Below are 27,218 nucleotides of genomic sequence, written 5' to 3'. Positions count from 1 at the left end.
CAAAATCTCACATTGACGGTTTCGACTGGGAAGTGACTGGTCCTAACAAGCAAACATAAAAAAATCGGTTTCACTGTTCAGACCAGTCGACTGCATCCAAGAAAGAACTCTGCAGGGTTGCTGATCTTCTCAACATACTGCACACAAAGTTAATGCACTGGTCGTTCAGAAAGCCAATCCTTGAAAAATTGAGTCTGGGCTAATTTTATATGGACTTTGCATGGTTGACACTTTTCTGTCTTTATCCCCCAGCATTACAGAACCATCAACAAAATCAACATTGACATTGAGATTATGTCCCTTGGCTTTTGTTATCGTTGTCGTCGTAGTCGTCATCGGTTTTATTGTTATTATTATCATTAATATATTTTAGATAGTGCTGCGATAGTGTGTAGGTTCGACCGCTTTTTTCTTTCTTTTTTTGAGTTGCGGGATTTGGTGGGGGGGGGGGGGGGTTGTTGAAAAAACTATGTGACATATCCGCCTTGGAAACAATTCAAACTTAATATGCGTTCAGTTAAAAAAAGCTGTAATGTAAACATCTTTGTTCCACCAATACGTCACAATCTACTTATGATAGACGTATATCATCTAACTTCTGAATACATGACCACTATCCACATTAACCTCTGACTCTTAAGGTTCGGAGTTAATGCGATCATATAACCACTCTATCGTCTCTATCTCTCCCAATCCCATACCAGCTAGAACTAACAAGGCGGCGACTATAACCGCCTGCAGCTCGCAATGGCTTGTGTTGTCAAATCACGTCTAATAATTGCCGAAATTATTGCCATTCAATGTAAGCCCATAGGCGGCGGTGAGGGCTGTCGGAGAGACAAGTCGATATAATTCTATATCGATCTCAATCTGTGACCTCCGCTTCAAGAAACGTCACTACGTTACACTAAACGACGCTCGTGCATTCCCGACATGGCTATATTAAGTTAGTGCTACTTAGTGTCAAGGGGAGCCACGTGACTGCCGCGCAGGGAATGCTGACGTAGCGACACACAGACGCACGTCTTACTGTGATAAGAGCGATGGAACTTTGGAAGTTGGGTGTGAGAAGTTGGGAAGTTACCTTGCTCGTCGTCCTCTGTGGTATAAACCTGTGATGCATGGTCTTCTCAGATGAACCAGACTGCGTCATAGGTAAGGACTGGAGATAACACAACTGTCAACATTGAAGTCATATCCATGGACGGAAGTGACATTTGACCTATATGTGTCAAGGTAGCATGACATATGTGACACAAGACTCTCATTACTGATACTCGCGATAATCTTCATCAGAGATAATCTTCACCAGGGATAACCTTCACTAGGGATAATCCACATCCGTTTAAATTATAACCCACCCTGTTCCATCGGACTTTAACACCGCGGCAGATGTCTTGCTAAATCGACAATTACACCTTGAATCAGGATCCGTGTTTACGTCAAATCGAACAAGGGCAGGGATCTGATCCGGCCATGTCCTAACATTCACTGGGGGTATGGTTATTCCAACATCGGAGTCGGTTTTGCACGACGGCATAATTGATTGATCGAATGATTTAATTCCCTATCGAACCGTTCGACGGTGATTACCCCCATCTAGAAGCAGCCTGGAGGGGATGTGGGAAGATGCTGCACAAACACCAGTGTTTATAGAGGAACGCGAATTACAAAATTGGTAGTCTCTACTTCCGGTTCCAGTGTATATTCAATGGTTTAAAAGTCATTATGATAGTGCAAACCCATTAGTTGACCACTATGTACACCAGCCCTTAACATGTATATCACCAGCACGTGGTACACAAGACTTAGAGGAAGTAACCTTTTGACCAGGGGCATCCCTCCTAATCGCTCCAGGACGTCTCGCGATGCCAATCAGTGGTCAATCGTTGATTGAAGTGAAGTCCTCAGTGGGTTTACAAACATCTTGACTAATCTGTAAATGGAAGTCCAATATTGCTCAAGGCAGTGCACATGCACAAAGAATGTCATAGTGTCTCTAACGTGATGAGCGAGATAAGACTGGTGGATACATATGCTAGGTAGACAGTTTGACTGTGCCGGAAGGTTGTTTACAGGCAATGAAATAAAGCCAGCGTTGGTTCAATTGGAGGCAATACTTTTCGACTGGGGTTTTAACGAAATGACACCAATCTGTCTGAACACGTCTCCCACGGAGGAGAATTCGATCGATCTGCATAAACATGAACTAGTGGTTTACATTGGGACGTGCTGTTGGATTTAAAAGCTATAGTCACCAGTAATATGTATGTGTGAAACTATCTGGTAACCATTGCCGGATAGCAAACACGTCCGGAACTTTAGTGGAGAGAAGCAATCTAGGTCCCAGTCGCAATCGCACATCTGGTGGAAAGATTCATTCTGTTGAGAACAACGTTTGGCAGGTGCCCGTGTTACCGATGATTCTTGTGTTTGACGGTCCAACATATGTGGCCTGTCCTCGCCAAGACAGTTGAGGTCAGAGATCGTGAAGAAACACCATCTTACTGTTACACCATTGTCCCATCGCGTATAGAGAGAGGTGGAATTTCGTGCGATTAACAGCATATTAGGGTCAGGTCCTAATGTGCCCAGGATTACCACACCTCAATCAATCATGTCAATCGTTGTGTGACCACTGGCTGAAGTGTACCTGTCCCAAGGACATAGAATTGATCACGTGGAAGTCTCGGCTCACCACATCAGTGCTATGTACTCACGTTTTCGCTGTTGCTGTTGAATTAGACTGCAGGTCTACTCGAGTGTGTGTTATCTTGGGATGTAAGTGATCTTATTGTGAACATGTCTTTGTAACGTTAATGGATATTCGCTTGACGGTACTGGTATATGGTCAAGTTATCACACGGACAATAACTGTGCATCACTTGGTTACAATTGTCAAGCACTTCCAGGACATTAATTGTGCACCATTTGGATACAATGGTCAAGTTCTCACGCAGACATAAATTGTGCAGCACTGGGATATATATTGAACTGGTCAAGTTATTATACGGACGTTGATTTGTCAGGACGAGGATAAAGTGGTCAAGATTTCATACGGTCGTATTCAGACGTAGGATATAATGGTCAAGTTATCACACAGCCATTAACTGTCCAGCACTGTGATATAATGGTCAAGTTACTACAGAGACATTAACGGTTCTGCACTGGGATATATTATTGCACTGGTCAAGTAATTATACGGAAGTTGACCTGTCAGGACAAGGATATAGTGGTGACGTTATTACATGGACACTGACTTGTCAGGAATTGGACATAATCCTCCATATATTACAGAGCGCATTCATCACTGGCACATAATGGTCAAGTTATTACACGGATATTTTATGTCAACTTCTAATACAAATGGTTGAAGGACGGTAGTTACACCGCTGTTGGGATATAAGGGCTATCTTCATGGCCACATTTGCTGCTCACAGCGTGGTCAAAACGTTCACGTCATAACACAGATATCGACTGGTCAGCATGGGGATCAAATGGTCACTAGCAGAGGTTAAGATATACTTACACCGACAGTCAATATAGATTACACGTGCCAGGGTAAGCCTTTATCATTTATTCTATAACAAGCGGATATAACAGTTTCTGTCCATTGACAGTGGGTATTGAATATCACAGTTCTTTACGAAAGTGAAAGTCCTATTCCTTGCATGATAGTCACTCAGTGCCTATTAGCACAAATATATAGACATCCTACATTTGACGTTTTCAATGTTCATAATGTGGATACGTTTCTTATTACCAAGAACAGACCGGCACTGTTGATAAAAGTGGACCACAAAGATCACCAACCGCCTTGTCATAATGTGTTCTATATATGTATATAGGTCATCGATCGCTTAAACATAACAAAATGTTTGCCAGTGAAATCTAAACTGTTATTTGTGCGCATAATTGGACCCCGCCCTTCTCTTCATCACTATCTCATTCCTGGCACGTCAATCAGCACGGGCACCTGCTAGCTGACCATTACCAGGAATATAGGACGGACTGCGGGTATATAGGTTCAAGTAGACATCTGACGGCTGTGGAATTGACATTGATAACAATGAGAGGGGTTGTTTGTACAGTGGCAGCGACGGACCTTCTTGGCGAGATCTGAACAGCGTCTGAGATATTGAAGGAAGTCTTTGAACAAATATTTCTGGAAACAATAGAAAGTCGTATACGGAAGTTTATCGTTGGTAATTTTGATTTTGTGACGTTTGTGTGAACAAAGTCGATTATTTTTTTTTCATGAAATAAGTTGTTTTGCCGTATGGAAACATACGTAGGCTCATACACGCATTGAAAGTGGGTGTTTCCACTCATTGCTGTCAACGCCGTGTGTCTTCGTTGGTTGCCATAAACACCATCGTTTGTGCTATCGTTTGTTGTAAATTCCAGGTATTGCTGCCAACACCTGGTGTCGTCGCTATTGCTGTGGACACCGGGTATCGCCGCTATCGGTGTCAACAACCGGTGTCTCCGTGGGTTTCTGTTGACGCCGACAGTGTTGTCAGGAAAAGATAAATTGGCTTCCGTGTTTCTTTGAGAATCAGTGACACTGGATTGTTATACTGCCATTGATTTGGAATATATCACTTTTCTGAATTGCATTGAGAAGGGGTGACCATTGTCCTATCAATATAGCATACAAAGGATCGGAATATTAAGGAATTACAAGACTCAAAGCTTCTGTTGTGAGAAGGTCCAACAGCGGTCATCGATGATGGATTAGGGTTTGATGGTTTGGTATCACGCTCATGACGTGATCGACAACTGACTAAATATCCGCTTGCTCGGGACAAAGGACAATGTCCGAATTGGCTGAAGTTAAATGTGACCCAAACGGTCGTAATCACAAACATCGTTCATGCTCGCGCATAGTCATCACACTCCCGGCGACATATCTCGCCTGCAGATGGAAGAGCCCTGATCCATGCTGACTGACCACGGCGGCTGACAAGAAAGTTGTGAGCGTAAAGACGAGAAGCCGTTATCGACAAGTAGCGGTGTGGATACTTTAAGCTGGTGCATTTGCTGGGATGCAGCAATCAGCCTCCCCACGTGTATCACAGGATACAGCACCGAGTGGCTGCAACCGCCATCAACCTACGAGAAAGAGACTTTAGACTCGAGGGAAGAAGCGAGTGACAACTGCCACGCTTTGAAGACAAGCGATGTGCTGCTTTAACGACCGTAGCATATATTGATGGAGGAGTATAACAAACTTCGTAGCACATTGTATCGACGGCCCAGTAACGGAACCAACGCTGTGGCAGTACGCACGGTGATTTAAGAGATCATACCATTCCCAGGGAATATAAGCGGTATATGTACACTATACTATGGATTAAGTGACAGCTGTATATTTGCGATACCGTATACCTTATTTGTGTGGAACAAGTTCAGGTATAGATGCGTGCATAGTTAATAAAGAGACACTAATATATACAACCTGGACTTTAAAAAGAAGATACCCAGGAGTTTGGAGTTTCGTCAACCACAGACAACAGTTGGCTTTTCACAATGAACTGCGGCCACGAACCTGGCTTATAAAAGCGTCTGTTCCAATTGCAGAAGAACGGTGGACAATAAATCCAATTTGAAAGTTGTGTTAGGGACCATCACAATTGTTAGATATCACTGAATAGGAGAAGGCAGCTCGTTCTGCCGCATCGAAGACCGATTGTACTGACTGCACAGGATATACAATCAACAGTAAGGAGATGGGTAGCGCTTACATCATGTTTTTCACAAGACGCGTCGCAGAAAGTAACCCAGGGACTTTCTCGTTACATACGAAGGCATTAGAGCAGTGATTTTATTCTAGCAGCCTTTACACGAAAAGTCAAAGGTCTTAATGATCCAGAATTGCGTCGTGGCAAAAAGACAAGTTGGATTTCAATACTGGTCATTGTTATTGGTTTTGCTCAAACGCGCTGAAGCCTTGAGCTTTATCCAGGACACGGGATAACATACTGTTATAGTAGTAACAGACACACTCTCGCTACTTTTAAATGTATGAGAGGAGCTGTTGGGAATACTTCAAGTTGTCGAAGGTCCTCAGTGTTGGTGTGAGCTGCTAGCTCACAGTTTGGTGTGAGTTCAAGATCACATTTTGGCGTGAGTTGAAGATCACATTTTGGTGTGTATTGCAAGATCACTTGTTGGTGTGTGTTGCAAGATCACTTGTTGGTGTGTGTTGCAAGATCACTTGTTGGTGTGTGTTGCAAGGTTACCTGTTGGTGTGTGTTGCAAAAGGTGTGGTACAACGGCTCTGCAACATGTGGGGCTCCATGGTAACCTCCTGGATATCTACTGTGGTGATGCTGATGATGTTCCTGTTCCAAGCATCTGGACAGGGTAAGTTGCACTCATTGATCTATTCTGTCACTGAACTGTTTTTATATTGATTATATTATATTTATGCTCGACATAAACTACCCAGTACATCGTCGTTGATAAATTTTCCAAGATATTTTGTCATGGATGACCATATGAAAATTGTATTCGGAATGCCATTATCCATTATTTAGCCTGTACAATGATGTCACAGTATGTCAAGCAATGTACGAAATTTTACAAGAGACAAAAAACAACATTTTCTGGTGTTTTGAATCTACTCCATACACATTAAACCTTTCACATCTATATCTATGTATTCGCCCAGCTTGATGACGTCGTTTTAAATTGACTTTACATTATTTTTAATTAAGTTCAGGATTTATTTTCATTGCTTCACGCCCATTATACATGCCGGTCATACAATTTTCTTTCTCCTCGTGTGATTCATACATGTACTTGGGGCGGTCGGGTAGCCTAGTGGTTAAAGCGTTCGCTCGTCACGCCGAAGACCCGGGTTCGATTCCCGACATGGGTACAATGTGTGCAGCCCATTTCTGATGTCCCCTGCCGTGATATCGCTGGAATATTGCTAAAAGCGGCGTAAAACCATACTCACTCACTCACATGTACTTGCGAGCAACGGATCTTGACTCGACTGAAGGATATTCTCTCTGGGCAGTTTAAGGCTTATAACTGAAGCAATGCCATAATTAAATAACACCAGAAAAAACATCGCGTATTTAGTATTTACTGCCTTGTCCTATCAATGTTATAGGCCACTTTTTCAACATAATGTATTACGTCACTGGTTGTTGATAATTTCAACATGGTGTATTACGTCTCTGGTGTTGGGTGATTTCAAATTGACGTAATAGGTTAGGTTTTAGCTATTTTTGTACGACCTAAAATGTTGATGATTTCAAAATCAAAAATATGTACTAGGTGAGGTTTTGATGATTTCAACACTGTGTATGACGTGAGGTTTTGATGATTTTAACATTGTGTATGAAGTGACTTTTGATGAAGTCCACATTGTAAATGACGTGAGGTTTTGATGATTTTCAATAGTGTGTATGACGTGAGGTTTTGATTATTTAACATTGTGTATGACGTGAGGTTTTGATGATTTCAACATTGTGTATGACATTAGGTTTTGATGATTTCAACATTGTGTATGACATGAGGTTTTGATGATTTCAACATTGTGTATGACGTGAGGATGTGATGATTTCAACATTGTGTATGACATGAGGTTTTGATGATTTCAACATTGTGTATGACGTGAGGTTTTTGATGATAACCACATCGTGTATCACGTGAGGTTTTGATGATGTTAACAGTGTGTATGACGTGAGGTTTTGATGATTTTTTTTAACAGTGTGTATGGCGTGATATTTTTTATGATATCCACATCGTGTATGACGTGAGGCCTTGATGATTTTAACATTGTGTATGACGTGAGGTTTTGATGATTTCAACATTGTGTATGACATTAGGTTTTGATGATTTCAACATTGTGTATGACGTGAGGTTTTGATGAGTTCCACATTGTGTACGACGTGACTGAGTAGTCTCCAGACATTCTCGATATAATATGACCTGACTTAAAGTCTTTCCTCGGCTGTGTAATATTATCTCACCTCGTCCAACTACGGTTGTAGCATGTTGTTGCCTTATGAACTGACATAAGTGGAAATGTCAGTGGTCACTGTCAGTACTGGAGGAGGAATCCCTGGAGAACTGTCGGTCCATTTAATACTGTAATATGATATTTATTCACATCCCTAATGTTGGTGGACATACGCGAGGATCAGCACTCGTCTGCGGGAGGTGGTGTTGACACGTGAGACCTTGATGCTGTGTAGGGATACAAACACGCGCAATGTTACATTGGTTACATGGAGAAAGAGTGCAACGCTCTGGAGAACAGTGTCACAGAATTACATGGAGAAATAACACATAGCTCCAGAGTACATTGGTACATGGAGAAATAATACATAGCTCTGAGAGCAGCGTTACAGAGTTACATGGAGAAATAACACATAGTTCCACAGTACATTGGTGCATGGAGAAATAGTGCACAGCTCTAGAGAACAGTGTTACAGAAATACATGGAGAAATAAACATAGCTCCAGAGTACATTGGTACATGAAGAAATAATACATGGCTCTGAGAGCAGTGTCACAGAATTACATGGAGAAATAACACATAGTTCCACATTACATTTGTGCATGGAGAAATAGTGCACAGCTCTAGAGAACAGTGTTACAGAAATACATGGAGAAATAACACATAGCTCTAGTGTACATTGGTACACGGAGAAATAGTTCAACGCTCTGGAGAACATTATTACAGAAATACATGGAGAAATATACATAGCTCTGAGAGCAGCGTTACAGAATTACATGGAAAAATAACACATAGTTCCACAGTACATTGGTGCATGGAGAAATGGTGCACCGCTCTAGAGAACAGTGTTACAGAAATACATGGAGAAATATACATAGCTCTGAGAGCAGCATTACAGAATTACATGGAAAAATAACACATAGTTCCACAGTACATTGGTGCATGGAGAAATAGTACACCGCTCTAGAGAACAGTGTTACAAATTACATGGAGAAATAACACATATTTCCAAGGTACATTGGTGCATGGAGAAATAATACATAGCTCTGAGAGCAGTGTCACAGAATTACATGGAGAAATAACACATATCTCCAGAGTACATTGGTACATGGAGAAATAATACATGGCTCTGAGAGCAGTGTCACAGAATTACATGGAGAAATAATACATAGCTCTAGAGTACATTGGTACATGGAGAAATAGTGCACAGCTCTAGGGAACAGTGTCACATAATTACATGGAGAAATAACACATATCTCCAGAGTACATTGGTACATGGAGAAATAATACATGGCTCTGAGAGCAGTGTCACAGAATTACATGGAGAAATAATACATAGCTCTGAGAGCAGTGTCACCGAATTACATGGAAAAATAACACATATCTCCAGAGTACATTGGTACATGGAGAAATAATACATAGCTCTGAGAGCAGTGTCACCGAATTACATGGAGAAATAATACATAGCTCCAGAGTACATTGGTACATGGAGAAATAGTGCACCGCTCTAGGGAACAGTGTCACATAATTACATGGAGAAATAACACATAGCTCCAGAGTACATCGGTGCACGGAGAAATAATACATAGCTCTGAGAGCAGTGTCACAGAATTACATGGAGAAATAATACATAGCTCTGAGAGCAGTGTTACAGAATTACATGGAGAAATAATACATAGCTCCAGAGTACATTGGTACATGGAGAAATAGTAAACGCTCTTGAGAACAGAGTTACAAAATTACATGGAGAAATAACACATATTTCCAAGGTACATTGGTGCATGGAGAAATAATACATAGCTCTGAGAGCAGTGTCACAGAATTACATGGAGAAATAACACATATCTCCAGAGTACATTGGTACATGGAGAAATAATACATGGCTCTGAGAGCAGTGTCACAGAATTACATGGAGAAATAATACATAGCTCTGAGAGCAGTGTCACCGAATTACATGGAAAAATAATACATAGCTCCAGAGTACATTGGTACGTGGAGAAATAGTGCACCGCTCTAGGGAACAGTGTCACATAATTACATGGAGAAATAACACATAGCTCCAGAGTACATTGGTGCACGGAGAAATAATACATAGCTCTGAGAGCAGTGTCACAGAATTACATGGAGAAATAATACATAGCTCTGAGAGCAGTGTTACAGAATTACATGGAGAAATAATACATAGCTCCAGAGTACATTGGTACATGGAGAAATAGTAAACGCTCTTGAGAACAGAGTTACAAAATTACATGGAGAAATAACACATATTTCCAAGGTACATTGGTGCATGGAGAAATAATACATAGCTCTGAGAGCAGTGTCACAGAATTACATGGAGAAATAACTCTTAGCTCAATAGTACATTGGTACATGGAAAAATAGTGCACCGCTCTAGGGAACGGTGTTACAGAAATGCATGGAGAAATATACATAGCTCCAGAGTACTATGGTAAATGGAAAAATAGTGCAACGCTCTAGAGAACAGTGTTACAGAATTACATGGAGAAATAATAGCTCCACAGTACATTGGTACATGGAGAAGTAGTGCATCTCTCCTGAGTCCAATGTCATACTAGTCTATGCAGAAAATGGTGTGTGGCACGCAGTGTTACATTATTACTATGAGACACAGTGCATTTCTGTAATACTATCGACAGCCTCTCTCTTTAATTTAATAGTATACGGTAACAACAGCTTACACATTTGTTGCGATCGGATGCGTTGTGTTTGGACGCCGATTATAAATTAAGTAAAATTCCCGCTATATCGCAGCAGGGGCTTCACACATTGTGCCCATGTGGGGAATCGAACCGGGGCGTTCGGCGTGACGAGCGAAGACTTTAACCACTAGACTACCCGACCACTCGCACAGACTTGCTCAAACTAATAACGTGATTACCACCAGTGCTTGAGCTTCTATTTGTGGAGCTTGGTTTGTTATTAACGTTGAAACTAAGTAGATTAATTAAACAGATTCAACACTGGTTATTTCCAAGCGTTGTTCATATTCGTGTGCTCAACAAAAGCTCTATCTAGAAACATGTTCACAGAAAGTGTTCACAGAGCAGTTCCAGTAACGAACGTGATATGATCACGTATACATAGCTGAGTATACCCTCGACATATGCAGCTGTGAATTGAACGATTCGCCAAAACACATCATGATATTAACGGAACCTTTGTCTCATGGCCGTAATATATATCTATCAAATACATGATACAATTAATTCATTCCTTACCGCGTGCGTTTTGGCGCCTTTTTCATCGCCCTGGTCAGATTACTCTTGACCTAACGACGGTGTTCACGTCGTGGACGCTGGCTCAGTGCAGCTTTCTAATCAATGACGTCCCTGATTTAATCCCCCTCCAGCCCCCCTTCTGACCGGAAAACCCGGATTACCGGGAAGTAAATTGGACCCCCGCACTCCGTACTGAACTCAAGGTCGTAACCGTGGTTAGATTGCCCCTTGTCACTGATCAATGCCGATGTGAATATCTCTTCTCATAATGCATAAGTAAATATTATTTGAGGACAATATATAGGTTTTGGTTTCTCGGGTTTGGATTTAATTGTAATAATATCAGAATGTCAAATATGCATGAGATGAATATTTAAAAAAATAGAGATCATGGTGTTACTCTGAATTTAAGAAACGCTCGTCATAGTGAGGTGAGGTGAATGGGGTTTAACGTCGCGTCCAATTTTGCACTTATATAGCGACGTGCATGCACCTGTGACTGTGTGGCTGCTTGTACTAGTCCGGACTGATGTCGATTCATAGTGCTAGCCTTCTGTGATACCATGCCGCAGTTTAACATGAATACCCCACTCAGACACAGTAGACTGACTCCGAGCCGACCAGTACTTGTTTTAGACCCTCAAAGCTGAGCAACAGACAGGGTAACAACAAGTACCATCCTTTAACGTCTTTTGGTATGACGCGGCCGGGGATCGAACCCCGGGCGGACACTTTACCACTAGATCACGACGGTGGTCTCGTCATAGTGTCTTGTGATTGATTGGGTGTTGTTTAACGCCGCACACGGTAATATTCCTGAGTGTTATAAAACGGCAGTCTGACCTGACACTCTAGCAATGAAAATCATGAACATTGATCTAGGCAGTTGGGATACGATGACATGCACTTCAAAGTGTCACATATGCAATTGTCCACTTTAGGATAACACTGTATATGATAGCATATGTCTCGGGATCAGATGTGTTTAGAATTGGGTGTATGCCCTAAACGGAACAACGTATTGCGAGTTTGATCTGAACAGGTTTAGTGTATACACAAAACGGGCTCATACAGCACACTATGTACCCACATACACTCTAATCTAAACCTGTTTAGGATCTGAGCTTGTTTAAAACATATCAACACGTTCATAATCTAAACGTGTTGAAAACTTCAACCTGTTCCCGAAATAATGGAATAAACTTAATAATACCGAGTGCGAAATCACTTCTCCCGGAAGCGCTTGTTAAATCTCCAACATCGTCGTCCTCAACTAGATTGTGTTATAGTTGCCTCCCTTTCGTATGGCAACAGGAAGTAAAATTCCTTCCATAATCTTAAGAAAGTTCTTCTTAAAGCAGACTCCATTGCACGATTCCGACCATATCATAAACTGAAAAAGCAAAACTACTGTCGGAGGAATCAGGTTATCAATTCATGAAGAACATTGCGTGGGTGTGGGGGTTCATCCATGTGAGACGAACCATGGCGAATTGTCATCAATGTTTCCATACATAAGCAGTGAGTGAGCGAGTGAGTGAGATGGGTTTTAACAGTATTCCAGTGATATCAAGGCGTGTCAGCTTAATGTGGGAGGAAAGCCCGAAGTGATGCAGGTCTCAGACGTTTACACTTCGGTGAAACCCACGAGCACGGGTATGGTGCTGACAAACCTAGAAATATAATCGGGGCGAACCGGGATTCGAACCCACAATCATAGGTTTCTGGCGTGCCCAAGGGACGCAATCTGCACAGCGAATCGCGGCACCCTAGACGACTGGGAAACCCGTGCCCCACCCATACATAAATAGGGACAGAAATGTCAGCCATCTGACTGTCTCCATGCAGCAATCACACACTGGTTGCAATGCGCTTCCAGTAAGAAGGAGGTATCGCAAGCTTGTCTTTTAAAAAATCAGAACTGTATAACCCGTTCTTACTTGTGTGAACTTTTACCAAAATACTGTTTATCTAATATCTGTGTACTAGCTGAGAAATGCACGAAATTTACAATATCATTCATTAGAACATAGCTATTAAGTCTGTCATTACTTCCGTCTAATGTAAAATTATGAATGATTTGCCTTCATCAATTTGAGAATCCTGCACTCTAAGCTCTTGAAAACAAAATAGGAACTAAATGTGTTCCTATTTATTTTTCCTGTGGTTTAAGGAAGTAAAGTATTTTGCTTACAAAATCTCTCTACTCAGACAGTTTTTTAAATTATGGCTTGTTTAGAATTGGTTCAATAGACAGCCGAAACTGTCTCTGTAGTCCCCCTTGTGAAAACGTTTATCACTACTTAATAGAATGTTCATTTCATCAAACTTCAAGAAAAATAATGTTAAATAGTTTAACAGAAGTTTCTAAAAACTAAAGTAAATCCCCACACCAACATAAACTGAACTAAAGAAAGTTAGGGTTTGTTTGTTTGTTTGTTGTTTAACGCCGCCCTCAGGAATATTCCAGCTGTGTGACGGCCGTCTGTAAATAATCGAGTCTGGACCAGGCAATCAAGTGATTGGCATCATGAGCATCGATCTACGCAAATGGGATACGATGACATGCATCAACCAAGTCAGCAAGTCTGAGTATCCGATCCCGATAGTCGTCTTTTACGTCAATGAGGGATCTTGAATATGTTTGGTTAAACTTTTTTTCAGTATATTTAAGTAAATTTAAAATCATGTTTCCTTCTGCTTCTCTCTGTTTGTAAATACTTTCACTGGGAAGGGGGCTATCGAGTTGTGCCCATTTTTTGTTGTCCTTGTGAATAAAAACTGATTAATCAAATATCAATCACATGATCATATTTTGGTAATACAGGCATGTACCATCAATCTGTTTGCATTTATTCATTAGAGCGTAAACGCGAGAAAATGAAATTCGCATTCTCGCGATTTTGTGTTTTTGTGGACTGATTGTGACATTGCGAAATTGTACTTAAAATCAAAAAGTCACATTCTCGCGTACTCGAATTTTAAAAAAAACACTACAATGTAAAATAGCGAGAACACGAGATTTTTGCCAATCGCGGTCTCGTGAATCTGCATTCTCGCCCTTTTGGCATATTTAGCTTGTTTCTAAACGTCGAGATCGCGAAAATGTCCCTTACCTTTCATAATTGTTACGAAGAAACAGCAGCAGACGAAGATCATACATTGTATATAACCGCACTGATGTGCTTTAATTTAGAAGCTCTGGGTGTTGATGTTGACCTGTTACGATACTTCTGTTGACTATTGGCCTGCTACAGAATACTAGTTAAACTTCCAAACAAAACTGGCACATGTCGCAATAGCTTGAACAACGTGTCTTGCTTCTAAACTCGTTGAGAGTGATCGTTAAACATTTTAAAACATGTATTGGGCAAGGAACGGGTTTCAACGCACTTGTTAGAGGGTACTGCTTTCTTATTGATTGGGTGCTCATGCTCACTGCCTTGGTTTATGCATGTCATTGATATCGTATCCCAATTACGTCGATCGTTGCTCACGATGTCAATCACTAGATTGTCTGGTACAGACTCGATTATATATATATACCGCCGTCATGTAGCTAGAATATTGCTGAGTGTGGAGATAAATAACAAACAAACCGAACCAAATCCTTTTGAGACAGTGAACAAAAACAGACTGACTATGAAAATATGGCTGCGCGTTCGGTTCCAAATTCAATTTAGCCCGGTTAAATCTACAGGTAACCTAGCTCCACATTGAAAACACAGTATATTTATCTCCTAATTGTAAATGTCTTAGAATATATACTTGTAACAAGTCTAAATTATCCACCGAAACAGATTCTATTTGGCGTAAATGGCAAAGTAGCTGTGAACGTTATATGAATGAACCACTGCAAATCGGTGAACATTTTGCAGGTGATCTCTCGGGTCATGTGAGCAGTAATGGCGCATAATGCTTTATACCCGGTCGATAAAACCTCGTAACATAGGGCGGAACGAAAACAATTCTATAAAAAATAATTATGCTTCGTGCAACAGAGAACTACACATTTAGATTTATAACCATGGAAACAGAAACGAAAAAAAAATATTTTGCTGATCTGTCCGGGTTCTGACAACGTCACCTTATTACTCCATAATCGATATGCCATGATCGATGGTATTGCATTCCGACCACGTTAAATTGATAAATCGAAAATTGAAAACAACTTCAGAATTGATCGCGACCGTGAACCTCCACACTGCGTAACTTCTAATTACACTTTTTCCAATATATCATAGTGCCCATTTTGTTCCCATATTCAGACTTGTCCGGTGTAAAGGTAAACAGTAGGTTGTGCATGTCGCGCCACGCCGTTCATGTCGCCGACCCCGGCGTCTCACACATAAACCTGCCCCCAACCCTCAAGTAAACAGTGTCCCGCTTTATACAGCAACTCTGCTAACGCGCTGCCTGTCACTTTGCATCGGTGCAGTGACGGCGGTGGAAAAAGCAAATAATGAATCGCAGGTTCAGCCGGAAATCAAGTGTTATGCCTTTCTAGACAATTTGTATTCATTGTACCGGGTCTATATCGAAATCAATCGGCAACGACAGCGGGAACAATTGATTCCAGCATGTGGCGTCGACCGCCATCTTTACGTTACGTCATAATGCGGCGTGGCGTCTTCTGTTCGTGATAGGTCAAGGGTATAAATAACTATATCCATAAAGTCGATGTGCAGTACGGGTAGGGAGGATAATGGCACCGGGTCACACAACCGTGGTGCTTGTACGGAACTGACTGCTTTATGCAAGCATTGAGAGGAGGTGAGGTGAAATGGGGTTTAACGTCGCGTCCAAGATTATTGCACTTATACAGCGACGTGCATGCACGTGTGTGTGTGTGTGGCTGCTTGCCGATTTATAGTGCTAGCTCACTGAGATACCATGCCGCAGTTTAACATGAATATCCCACTCAGACACAGTATACTGACTGCGAGCCGACCAGTCCTTGTTTTAGCCCCTTAATGCCGAGCGCCAGACAGGGTAACAACAAGTACCATCTTTTAACGTCTTTTGGTATGAGGCGGTCGGCAATCGAATCCCGGACCTTCCGCTCTCCGGGCGGACTCTCTACCACTAGACCACGGAGGCGGTCGCAAGCATAAAGAGCAAACTGATATAACCGGATCGCTCGGAAGCTGGGGACATTATTCATAAAGAGATACCATGGATGTTTTAATGGGGTCATTTCTGAATTCGGGTTTTGGTTCAACTTCGTTATCGTTAAAAGAGATTTAGCAAATATGGAAATTGTGTCGAGATTATCATAACCTTTTAGAGATGATGGTTTTACTTGGCTTACAAGAAATATTTTGGAACAGCATCTGAACTTTAAGATGCGTATATACTTCTAGAGACTGTGAGATCGAAGGGTAGATTGCAGTTCATTGCATTTATAATAGATGGTATTTCTGAAGGTTAAGTTTTACGTGCTTCTCCAGGTCAGACATCGCCAGACGGCGGCAACGTACTGGTCTATTTCGGTTCGTGCAGCCTGACTGGGTTTCGTAAATGAATAAGACACGCTAAGGTTATTCGCAAGGGTACTTTGTTTGAGGCAGAATATATGTTCGATTTAAGACGTAAATTGTTTTCTCTGAAAATAGGAGAAAATAATGCTTTGGGTCCAACAACACCATACTTTTCAGATCCAAACTCACCAACTCACTAATTCACTGTACACTCCACAGGGTCATTTGGTTTGGATTTTGGTTTGAGATCATAAGTTCAGAAACTCAATTATTTTTTTTCAAACGTTTTCTATTTCTTTTTGAATAAATATAATTAACGAACTGTATTTTTTTTTACTATAATATAGTCTCCTGCACAGGATGGTCTGGTATGCAAGTCAGCAGGTCTCTGAGGTTAGACGAAAAGGGAACACATTTGTTTTCCCTATGATTACGCCTCCCCAGAAGATCAAATGATTGCTCCCTTTCAATTAGAAACGGATTCTGGGTCAATCGTTTCATTTTTGTTGTTTTAACGAAAATATCGGTTAACATTGCCACGGTTATCAATAAAAGTTCTGACGCGGAGAGGAGCAATTTCAATCAGGGCAATAACGATGATGGTGCGGACAGTTCCTGATTTGTGTAAAACAACATCGATTATTCACAGGAGCATGGGGGCGAGGCATCTTTTTCGCATCGCACGTGTGTTCGTGTGTGTCTGTTCCGTGGCGTTAATGTTCGTGAAATACAGGTCAATGCACGATCCCTGTTTCCACCACCCTCAGAGAGTTGAAGCTCGATATCTTCTATACGAAACATGTCGGTATGCAAAAAAAATTGAATACACAGTGCCTTTTAAAAAGTGGACATATGTAGCAAATTTTATATTTGGGATCGCACAAATGCTAATAGTTTTGGGGTTGAGTCCCGTACTTTACTGAGCAAATGTAATCCCAAATATTACATTTGTTACATTTGACCACTCCCTAAAGTCATTGTGTATTCATGGCTAACGGCCATGGGAGCCGTGCCAATTTACACTTATCAGGATACACAAAGTACGTGATCCAGACTTGCATTTTTGTAGAAGCTTCCCGGGCTGAGTGGTTAGATTGCTGTGCTGGTGATTTGACGCCTCACTCTGAGTGTGTGGGTTCGAAGCCCGGATGGGACTCAACCCCCAAAAGTTATTGAATCTATACTTTACTAAGGAGGTGTAATCATAAATGTAACATTTGTTACATTGTTACGGCTTGAAAGATATCTCAGATATACAGCATGATCCACACCAGGGGGACAAGGAATGAAATTCATTGTTACAGAGGAAGATATATCTCAGTATTACAGCATGATCCACACCAGGGGGACAAGGAATGAAATTCATTGTTACAGAGGAAGATATATCTCAGTATTACAGCATGATCCACACCAGGGGGACAAGGAATGAAATTCATTGTTACAGAGGAAGATATATCTCAGTATTACAGCATGATACACACCAAGGAGGCAAGGAATGAAATTCATTGTTACAGAGGAAGATATATCTCAGATATACAGCATGATCCACACCAGGGGGACAAGGAATGAAATTCATTGTTACAGAGGAAGATATATCTCAGTATTACAGCATGATACACACCAAGGAGGCAAGGAATGAAATTCATTGTTACAGAGGAAGATATATCTCAGATATACAGCATGATCCACACCAGGGGGACAAGGAATGAAATTCATTGTTACAGAGGAAGATACATCTCAGTATTACAGCATGATACACACCAAGGAGGCTAAGAATCAAATACATTGTTACAGAGGAAGATATATCTCAGATATACAGCATGATCCACACCAGGGGGACAAGGAATGAAATTCATTGTTACAGAGGAAGATATATCTCAGTATTACAGCATGATACACACCAAGGAGGCAAGGAATGAAATACATTGTTACAGGGAAAGATACATCTCTGTATTACAGCATGATACACACCAGGGAGGCAAGGGATGAAATACATTGTTACAGAGGAAGATACATCTCAGTATAACAGCATGATACACACAAGGGAGGCAAGGAATGAAATACATTGTTACAGGGGAAGATACATCTCAGTATTACAGCATGATACACACCAGGGAGGCAAGGAATGAAATACATTGTTACAGCGAAAGATACATCTCAGTATTACAGCATGATACACACCAGAGAGGCAAGGGATGAAATACATTGTTACAGAGGAAGATACATCTCAGTATAACAGCATGATACACACCAGTGAGGCAAGGAATTAAATACGTTGCTACAGCGAAAGATACATCTCAGTATTACAGCATGATAAACACCAGGGGGGGAGCCAGGAATGAAATAGGTTGTTACAGAGGAAGAAAATCTCAGTATTACAGCACAATACACACCAGGGAAGCAAGGAATGAAATACTTTGTTACAGAGGAAGATACATCTCAAAATTACGGCATCAGAATGACTAGGCGGCTCAGATATAGTGTGTCTGAGTATGGTATCCATCTTAAACCATGGGATTTCTGGAGGTTAAGTTTTACGTGCTTCTCCAGGATTGTAAAGTCGGACATCGCCAGACGGTTGCAACGTTCGGGTCTTTTATGGGTCGTGTAGACTGGATTGTTTAGATAAATAAGACAATCTAAGTTTATACTCTCGGGTGTATTTTGTTTGAGGCGGAATATAGTTATTTTATTATAAATATATTTAATTATGTATAATTTTTGTTATAAGACATGGTTACTTTCTCTGAAAATAGGAGGAAATCATGTTTTTGGTATTTTGTTTGAAACTGGACAAATACAAGCAGCCACGCACAGATAGACACGTGTAAGTGCAATAATGTTGACCGCGATCCCATTAAACATTAAACCTCACCTCACCTCACCTCACCACACATCACCTCACCTCACCTCACCACGCCTCACCTCACCACACCACACCTCACCATATACAAATAACTTAAGACACAACTGATTCACATCGACCATGGTGACCTTCATCATAAGGTACACCAGACACTGAGTGACTGAGATTCATGACACCAGGTGTTATTCCGAGCTGGGAGGTCAGGCTGTGCCGTGGGGTATCACCCGGTCGAGGGTAACAATGCATGGTGATGTGATAACCCACACACTGTGCCATATCTACCTACAGTCACCAGGGAAAGCGACGTCAAAGGCCAATCGCGCCATGTTAGCTCAACCGGAAGTCAGGAAACAGACCATTAGACACAAGGGCAACGTTGCCGCGTGAGTGGACGATGAGGATGGCGATTTCTTGATGGTGTGTGTGGTTGTGTGTACACATGCTGGCTTGGTGCACACAGGGATGTTCCTGTCAGGCTGGGAGCTTCCTTCTAGAGGAGGGTGGGAGTTGAGTCCGTCTTCGTACTGCTTCACATAGTGTATATCACATCATGACTGTAGGCGGCACTTGCTCCAGACGCTGCAGATGTAAGTGTGATGTGCCATCTTAACAGTCTGCCACACTAATGGCTGATCTGAGGGGTTATATAAATAACGTTGTTTGTTCCTCGAGACCTTCAGACGAACTGGTAACTGACTCCGTAATTTCGAGTATCGATTGGGATTTCTTAATCGATATACAACTGCAGTATGCTGTGAGTTAGTGAGTATTCTTATACACCGCTTTCAACAGAATTCCCCAATATCACTACGTGGGACTCTCAGGCCAGGCGTCCCGTGAAAATCCGGGGTAGAATAGGTCTTCAGCAACCCATGGTCTTCGTAAAAAGGCACCTGTCCTTGTCGTAAGAGGCGACTTACGGGATCGGGTGGTCAGGCTCGCTGACGCGGTTGATGCATGTCATCGTATCCCAATTGCGTGGATTGATGCTCATAGTGTCAATCACCGTATAATCTGGTCCAACTTCGATTTTGTACAGACCATCGTCATATAGCCGGAATATTGTGCCACGTTACAAAACAAACAAACTTAAACCAGGGTATACACATTGAGTGAGTGAGTGAGCAATATTCCAGCAATATCACGGCGAGGAACATTGTACCTATGTCGAGAATCGAACCTGGGTCTTCGGCGTGACGAGCGAACGCTTTAGCCACTAGGCTACCCGACCGCCCCTCACATATTGTGTCAATGCGAGGAATCGAACATGGTTTTCGATCTGGGAGAGAACTATGTAACCACTAAGCCACCTAATCGTCCCTTATTTGAAAGAATGACATATTTAGCCGTTAAATGGGGCGGTGAGCGAGGTTGTTTATCGCAGCTTTGAGTTACATTCCAGTTATATCACGGCGTGTCAGCTAGTGTGAGTTGGGTTTAACGCCGCTTTTCATAGTATTCCAGTTACATCACGGCGTGTCAGCTTAATGTGGGAGGAAAGCCTGAAGTGATGCAGGTCTCAGACGTTTACCACTTCGGTGAAACCCATGAGCACGGGTATGGTGCTGACAAACCTAGAAACATAATCGGGGCGTATCGGGATTCGAACCCACAATCATAGGTTTCTGGCGTGCCCAAGGGACGCAACTCTACACAGCGAATGACGGCGCCTTAGACGACTGGGCCACCCGTGCCCCCTCGTGTCAGCTTTATGTGGCTTTATGTGTGCGTCTCAGTCTCGAGCCACTTTGTTGAAACTTACGAGCACAGCTGTGGTGCTGACAAATCACCGATGATAGGTGTCTCGCACGCCTAAGGGAGGCAACTCTGGCAGCCGATTACACAACACCATCACACAGGTGTCTCCAGACAAAAGACCTATGACCTTAACGATGGGACCGCACGTTTGTCGGCATGAGTCATCAGAGTTTTAGCTTCAAGACCTTGTGCTTTCCGAGGAAATGTAAATGGTATGTCGGCTGCGGACGGCCAGACGCACAGACGGACGAACTAACTCACTCACAAACACACTGACGTACTGAAATGGATGTTATTTAATTGAGTGATCAAGGCAACGCATAGGTATCAATCTCAGAAAACAACTCTAACCCACATGTAAATGTTTTTCCCGAAGCATATGAGGCAAATTAAATCAAGGTACTATATACTTCAGTGCGAAAGACAGTCTAAAGGTGAGAAAAGTGACATTTTCACTGCAGTGAATATAGCACTTGATATTTCACTGCAGTGACGGATCTATTGTCAAACACACACACCTTTAAATTGCCTCCCTTTATCGTAAGTGACAAGCCCGAACACAAACTGTTGACTTTTGTGACATAAGTTAAACATTGTCAAGACAAAATATTGGTCATCACTTCATGTCGTGTTTTATGCGGTCGAAAATGTTTCGTTATAAATTTCTCATTTTACTCGTCAATCGACGAACTAGGCTGGAATAATGGAATCATATTGGGGCTGGACTAACGAGTGCATAGTGCAATAAAAATCACGAAACGAAATCGACATCCGGTTCGTAAACTGCCGTGCAGATTTCAGTAGACTGCACGATTTGTAAAGCATGTGTACCGAATCTGTTCATATTTATGATTAATGTGCTCACGTGATTTGGTGCACTTCGCGAAGTAAGACCCGTATTATTACGATATAGATTCATTTGTAATTATCGATCAGATCGTCTTCACTGGGCGACGCCATTTGAGTGATATGAGGCATTGAATCTGATTGGTCAATAAGATGGACATAGAAGGGACATAACTGGTAAAAGCCACTGGTGGCCCTACGATCGAGCCCAGAAATTGTAACTTAGTTCGGCAAGGGTGGAAACATGACTTTTATAGTCATTTAACTCCCTTGCCTCGGAAAGATGCACACCAGCTTGATTTGGCGGCCATGTCTGCGTGATGTTCTTATCGCCAGGAGGCAGCAGTCAGCCATCTCAAATGATCCATTGTTGTTATGGTGACAGCACTACGTTTGCTGGTTATGCAACTGTCTAAAACATAACGATTACTTGTTATGCCTCCAAGTCCAGTTCCATTCAAACCACACCTGAATCTCATAGTGAGTGACAGTGACACCGACTATAATGTACTGTTGTGACTTTTCAGCCAGCGTGACGTTCCCCAAGTGAGAACGCGGCTTGGTACTTATGACTAAGGGGCGGACGGGTAGCCCAGTAGTTAAAGCGTTCGCTCGTCACGCCGAAGACCCGGGTTCGATTACCGACATTTATGGTGTGCCGCACCGTGATATTGCTGGAATATTGCTACAAGCGGCGTGTAATCAAACACACTCACTCGCTCACATCCTCGACATAATCAAATACAACAGAATAATTCATTATTGTTGCAGTTACCGTCATACAGTTTCAACTATGCTACAACACATCGTTCAGTCATTGTTTTATTGAATAGATCGGGGAATAATTTCTCGGCGAAAGGATGTTCCCAAGAGAAGTTAAAGGCCAGAGTTATTTAAGGACGAAATGTATCTCTACGCATAATATACCGTGAGTTTCGGCAATTTTGTTTCTAAATCTGGAAAACCTTAAGGTGAAAACGATGAATAGAATTTATCACGCGTGATTTTTAAAATAGGAAATATCAACTCCGTCGTCATTGGTATTTGCCTCGCCATTTGCAAAGACTCGGTTGATATTTTCCATATTTAAAAACACGCCAGATGAATCTTATATGTATTGGAACAATTTGCCGTCATCATGATCAATGTGCGTCCACGTCTTCACGGAGGCAATTTCTCTTTCCGTTACCTCGCTACCCCATGGGAATTACCAGTTAGTATAACAGTTGATAGTGTGTTATCGTACTCCGAAGGCGTGGATCGTTGTTCATAATAACAGTCACTGGATTGTTTGGTCCAGACGCCGTTATTTCCAGACCTGCTTAGAGCTGGAATATTATTAAGTTCGGCGTTAAACAGCAAGGGGCCAATTATAACCCACCACTGTCTGGTGATTATCTGTTCACTTATAATTCAATCAATGGATGGATTATGTAGAAGAATGTGGAATAACCTGCATCGTCCTCTTTCATTGTTTACAGTGTGTGTGTGTGTGTGTGTGTGTGTGTGTGTGTGTGTGTGTGTGTGTGTACATACCTATCACAATAATGATGATAATAATAATAATGAAAACAACATATGTAAATATCATGTTCCTACACAAACTCCAAATTGTACGCCTTTTAAAAACATGCACGTGCAAATTGTGAATTACGACCTAAAGCAAACGAGATATCGTGGATACTTATTGAAAGATGCAATATTTAATTTCATAATTAGTTTATTTTTATTGAACTTAATAAAAGGTAGTGTTTTTCGTTGATTTATATAAGTTTTAGTTTTTTAAGTTGAGCTGATTTCACACAGTTGCGAAGTCCTTCTCTGTTGCGCGTCTATGACTCTACCCTAAGCAATCGGAGTTGCATGATCCAGCCTGTCACACAGTCTCTGGAGCATATTATTTTCCCTTCCGCCCAACCCTTACTGTAAACCCTAAATAAAGCAAGTCTAGATCTGAATCATCCATCATTGGGCAACTTTTCAATTTAAATGGACCGCCTCCGTGGTCTAGTGGTAGAGCGTCCGCCCGGAGAGCGGAAGCTCCGGGGTTCGATCCCCGACCGCGTCATACCAAAAGACGTAAAAAGATGGTACTTGTTGTTACCCTGTCTGGCGCTCGGCATTAAGGTGCTAAAACAAGGACTGGTCGGCTCGGAGTCAGTATACTGTGTCTGAGTGGGTCTGTGTCGCAGTTACACTGCGGCATACTATCTCAGTGAGCTAGCACTATAAATCGGCATCAGTCCGGACTAGCACAAGCAGCCACACAAACACACACATATACATACACGTCGCTATATAAGTGCAATAATCTTGGACGCGACGTTAAACCCCATTTCATCTCATTCAATTTAAATGTAGTTGTTTGTTTCTATCAATAAAATATACTACAAATGTTAGGGATCATGAATATTTTGTTGATTTTTTATCATGAAGATTGAACATACAATTTCATTAAAAAAAATTAAAATATTCATGATCACTAACTACTTTTGTTCAGTAAATTTTCGGAGACTTGGCATCAGTCTAGTGCCTAACAAATTGCCTCCAAGGAAAGCGCTTAATATGCACTTACGTTCATTCTCTACAGTGGATTCCCTCTAATATTATTGGTTATTTTTAAGCAATGAAATATAATGAATTATTGGCGAGTTTTTGTAGGCGCCGTGTTACTGACCCTAGCGGTAAGTACGTATAACAAGAGGTCAATTCTGTCCCTCAGAGGGGTTTCCAAACTGTGACCCCTCCCCTCCGGCGAACTTGTACCACACATCACCCCTCCCCACCGGCGGACCTGTCTGACTCATGTAGCGCACATCACCCCTCCGCCAAATTCACATCATCAGGACACCACGCTACCCTTGACTGTACTTGTGTTATTTGCGTAACATCACAAAATTACTTCCAGTAATAGATTATTCCAGGGTCGATTGAATCTCCGGTTGTGATTAATCATAAATAATATTTCAGATTCGACAATCGAGTGGCGGACGTTTGTAAACTGTAATCATTTTGTTTTTTACATCCTTTGACCTCAGTTTGGAGACAAAACGAACTGTAATTTTCGAGGTATGATTTGACATATTATTTTACTTGGAACCGAAAACATCTAAAATGGACTATTTCGATACCTTTAATAAATAATGGTAAAGTTTCAGAGGTGAAGTTGTCGCTTAAATCAGAGGCACTTTTATTAAGATTTAAAACTCATGATAGGCAGTTGTCGTTCCTCAACATCAGAAGCAAACACGGTGATGTGAAATGACGCTTGATTAAGATTGTTACACTTATATAGCTACGTGCATGTACGTGAGTGTGTGTGTAGCTGATTGTACTAGTCCGGACTGATGCCGATTTATAGTGCTAGCTCACTGAGATACCATGCCGCAGATTAACATGAATACCCCACTCAGACACAGTATACTGACTCGGAGCCCACCAGTCCTTGTTTTAGCCCCTTATTGCCGAGCGCCAGACAGGGTAACAACAAGTACCATCTTTTAACGTCTTTTGGTATGACGCGGCCGAGGATCGAATCCCGGACCTTCCGCTCTCCGGGCGGCCGCTTTACGCTAATGCCAGTTTGATGCCAGTGCTAGCCCACTGTTTGTTTGTTGTTTAACACCGTACTCAGCAATATTCCAGCTATATGGCGCTGGTCGTAAATAATCGAGTCTGGACCAGACAATCCAGTGATTTACGTCATGAGCATCGCTCCACGCAATTAGGTTGGTTGGTTGGTTGGTTGTTTAAAGCCGCACTCTCAATATTCTAGCTATATGAAGGCGATCTGTAATTAATCGAGTCTGGACCAGACAATCCAGTGATTAATATCATGAGTATCGATCCACGCAATTAGGATACGATGTCATGCACCAACCAAGTCAGCGTGCCTGACCACCTGATCCAGTTAGTTGCCTCTTACGACAAGCATAGTCGCCTTTAGCGGCAAGCATGGGTTGCTGAAGACCTACATGTACTCTACCCCGGATCTTAACGGGTCTCTGACCCACTGTAATACCATGCCTGAATGTAACACTGATACTTCACTCAGACACATTATACTGAATCCAGTCTTTATTTCATCCCATTAATGCCAAGCGCAAGGCGGGGAAACAACAAGTAACATTTCTTTACGTATCTTGCTATCACGCGGCCAGGGAATAGAACCTCCAACCTTAAACCCTTCAGGTATACGCTCTGTCCACTAGACCAAGATGGTGGTCACAAGCTGAGCTGTGCAATAATTCTGAATCAATTCATGGTTTTATGTTTTATTTATGCGTTACATAACAATGCTGAATAATTCTTCTAATCCCGTGCGCTTTATCTAACTCTCACAACGAACGCGTATGTATGTACTGTATACGGCCAATCTGTTCGCAAACAAGTCTTCAATGCTACCATTCAAAAATATATTTTAACACAATCTTTTATTTGATGATAATGAGATCGAAGTTTAATTCCCCACGCCAGCATCATCAAGCCTTACAAACAAATCCTCATCCCGATTCAAACTATGCTAGATAGTCAAAATAAGGAGGACAAGAATCCAGTACGCCCTTTGACTCTTAACCCAAGGGTCGAATCAGCCTTCGCGAACTCTGACTCACGGTGTTTACCATTTCCCCATCCGCGGCTTTATGTCGCCACACTGTTTACCTGCCATGGCAGGACTCGCCCTGACATGGTATGGAGATTTAGTCCAGTACCCGGATATCGATCCCATGTATGATAAGGCAATCAGAACCCTGTGAGAAGATAATACGACGAGCGGAGGATATGCAGTTTCGGTGTTTTGCCTTCTTTATCGCCGGTCGTTACAGACTATTCCGACTAAGCGATCACTTAGTGACGGAGTGGGGGTCAGGGAAGACTGCTTTGTGCCGGGAATATCTCCCCTGTTTTATGTCTTTTCATTATTCTGGTATTGGCAAAACAATCACCTCAAATAAAAACTGACTTAAATGCGTGCAATGTTCTGTTTTTTGCAACTTTCCTTTGATTTTATCGGATTTCGTTGGAAGCGACGTTTTAAGAAAACAAACC

At 41.8% G+C, this 27,218-nt stretch overlaps 1 protein-coding gene across 1 annotated transcript in view; it reads left to right on the top strand.

The window, feature by feature from the left end:
* The first annotated feature begins 6,070 nt into the window (after nucleotides 1-6,070).
* LOC139460658 (neuronal acetylcholine receptor subunit alpha-10-like) overlaps nucleotides 6,071-27,218 on the top strand; it is a 100,003-nt gene continuing 78,855 nt past the window's right edge. The window contains exon 1 of the mRNA XM_071242129.1: nucleotides 6,071-6,369. Within this exon, the coding sequence (XP_071098230.1) occupies nucleotides 6,291-6,369 (79 nt within the window). The 5' untranslated portion in view covers nucleotides 6,071-6,290. The remainder of the gene's footprint in view (nucleotides 6,370-27,218) is intronic.

The sequence above is a fragment of the Haliotis cracherodii genome, unplaced genomic scaffold, assembly GCF_022045235.1.
Source record: "Haliotis cracherodii isolate W230 unplaced genomic scaffold, xgHalCrac1.p SCAF_14, whole genome shotgun sequence".
Taxonomy (NCBI): Eukaryota; Metazoa; Mollusca; class Gastropoda; order Lepetellida; family Haliotidae; genus Haliotis; species Haliotis cracherodii.
This window is presented reverse-complemented; position numbering and strand designations above follow the sequence as displayed.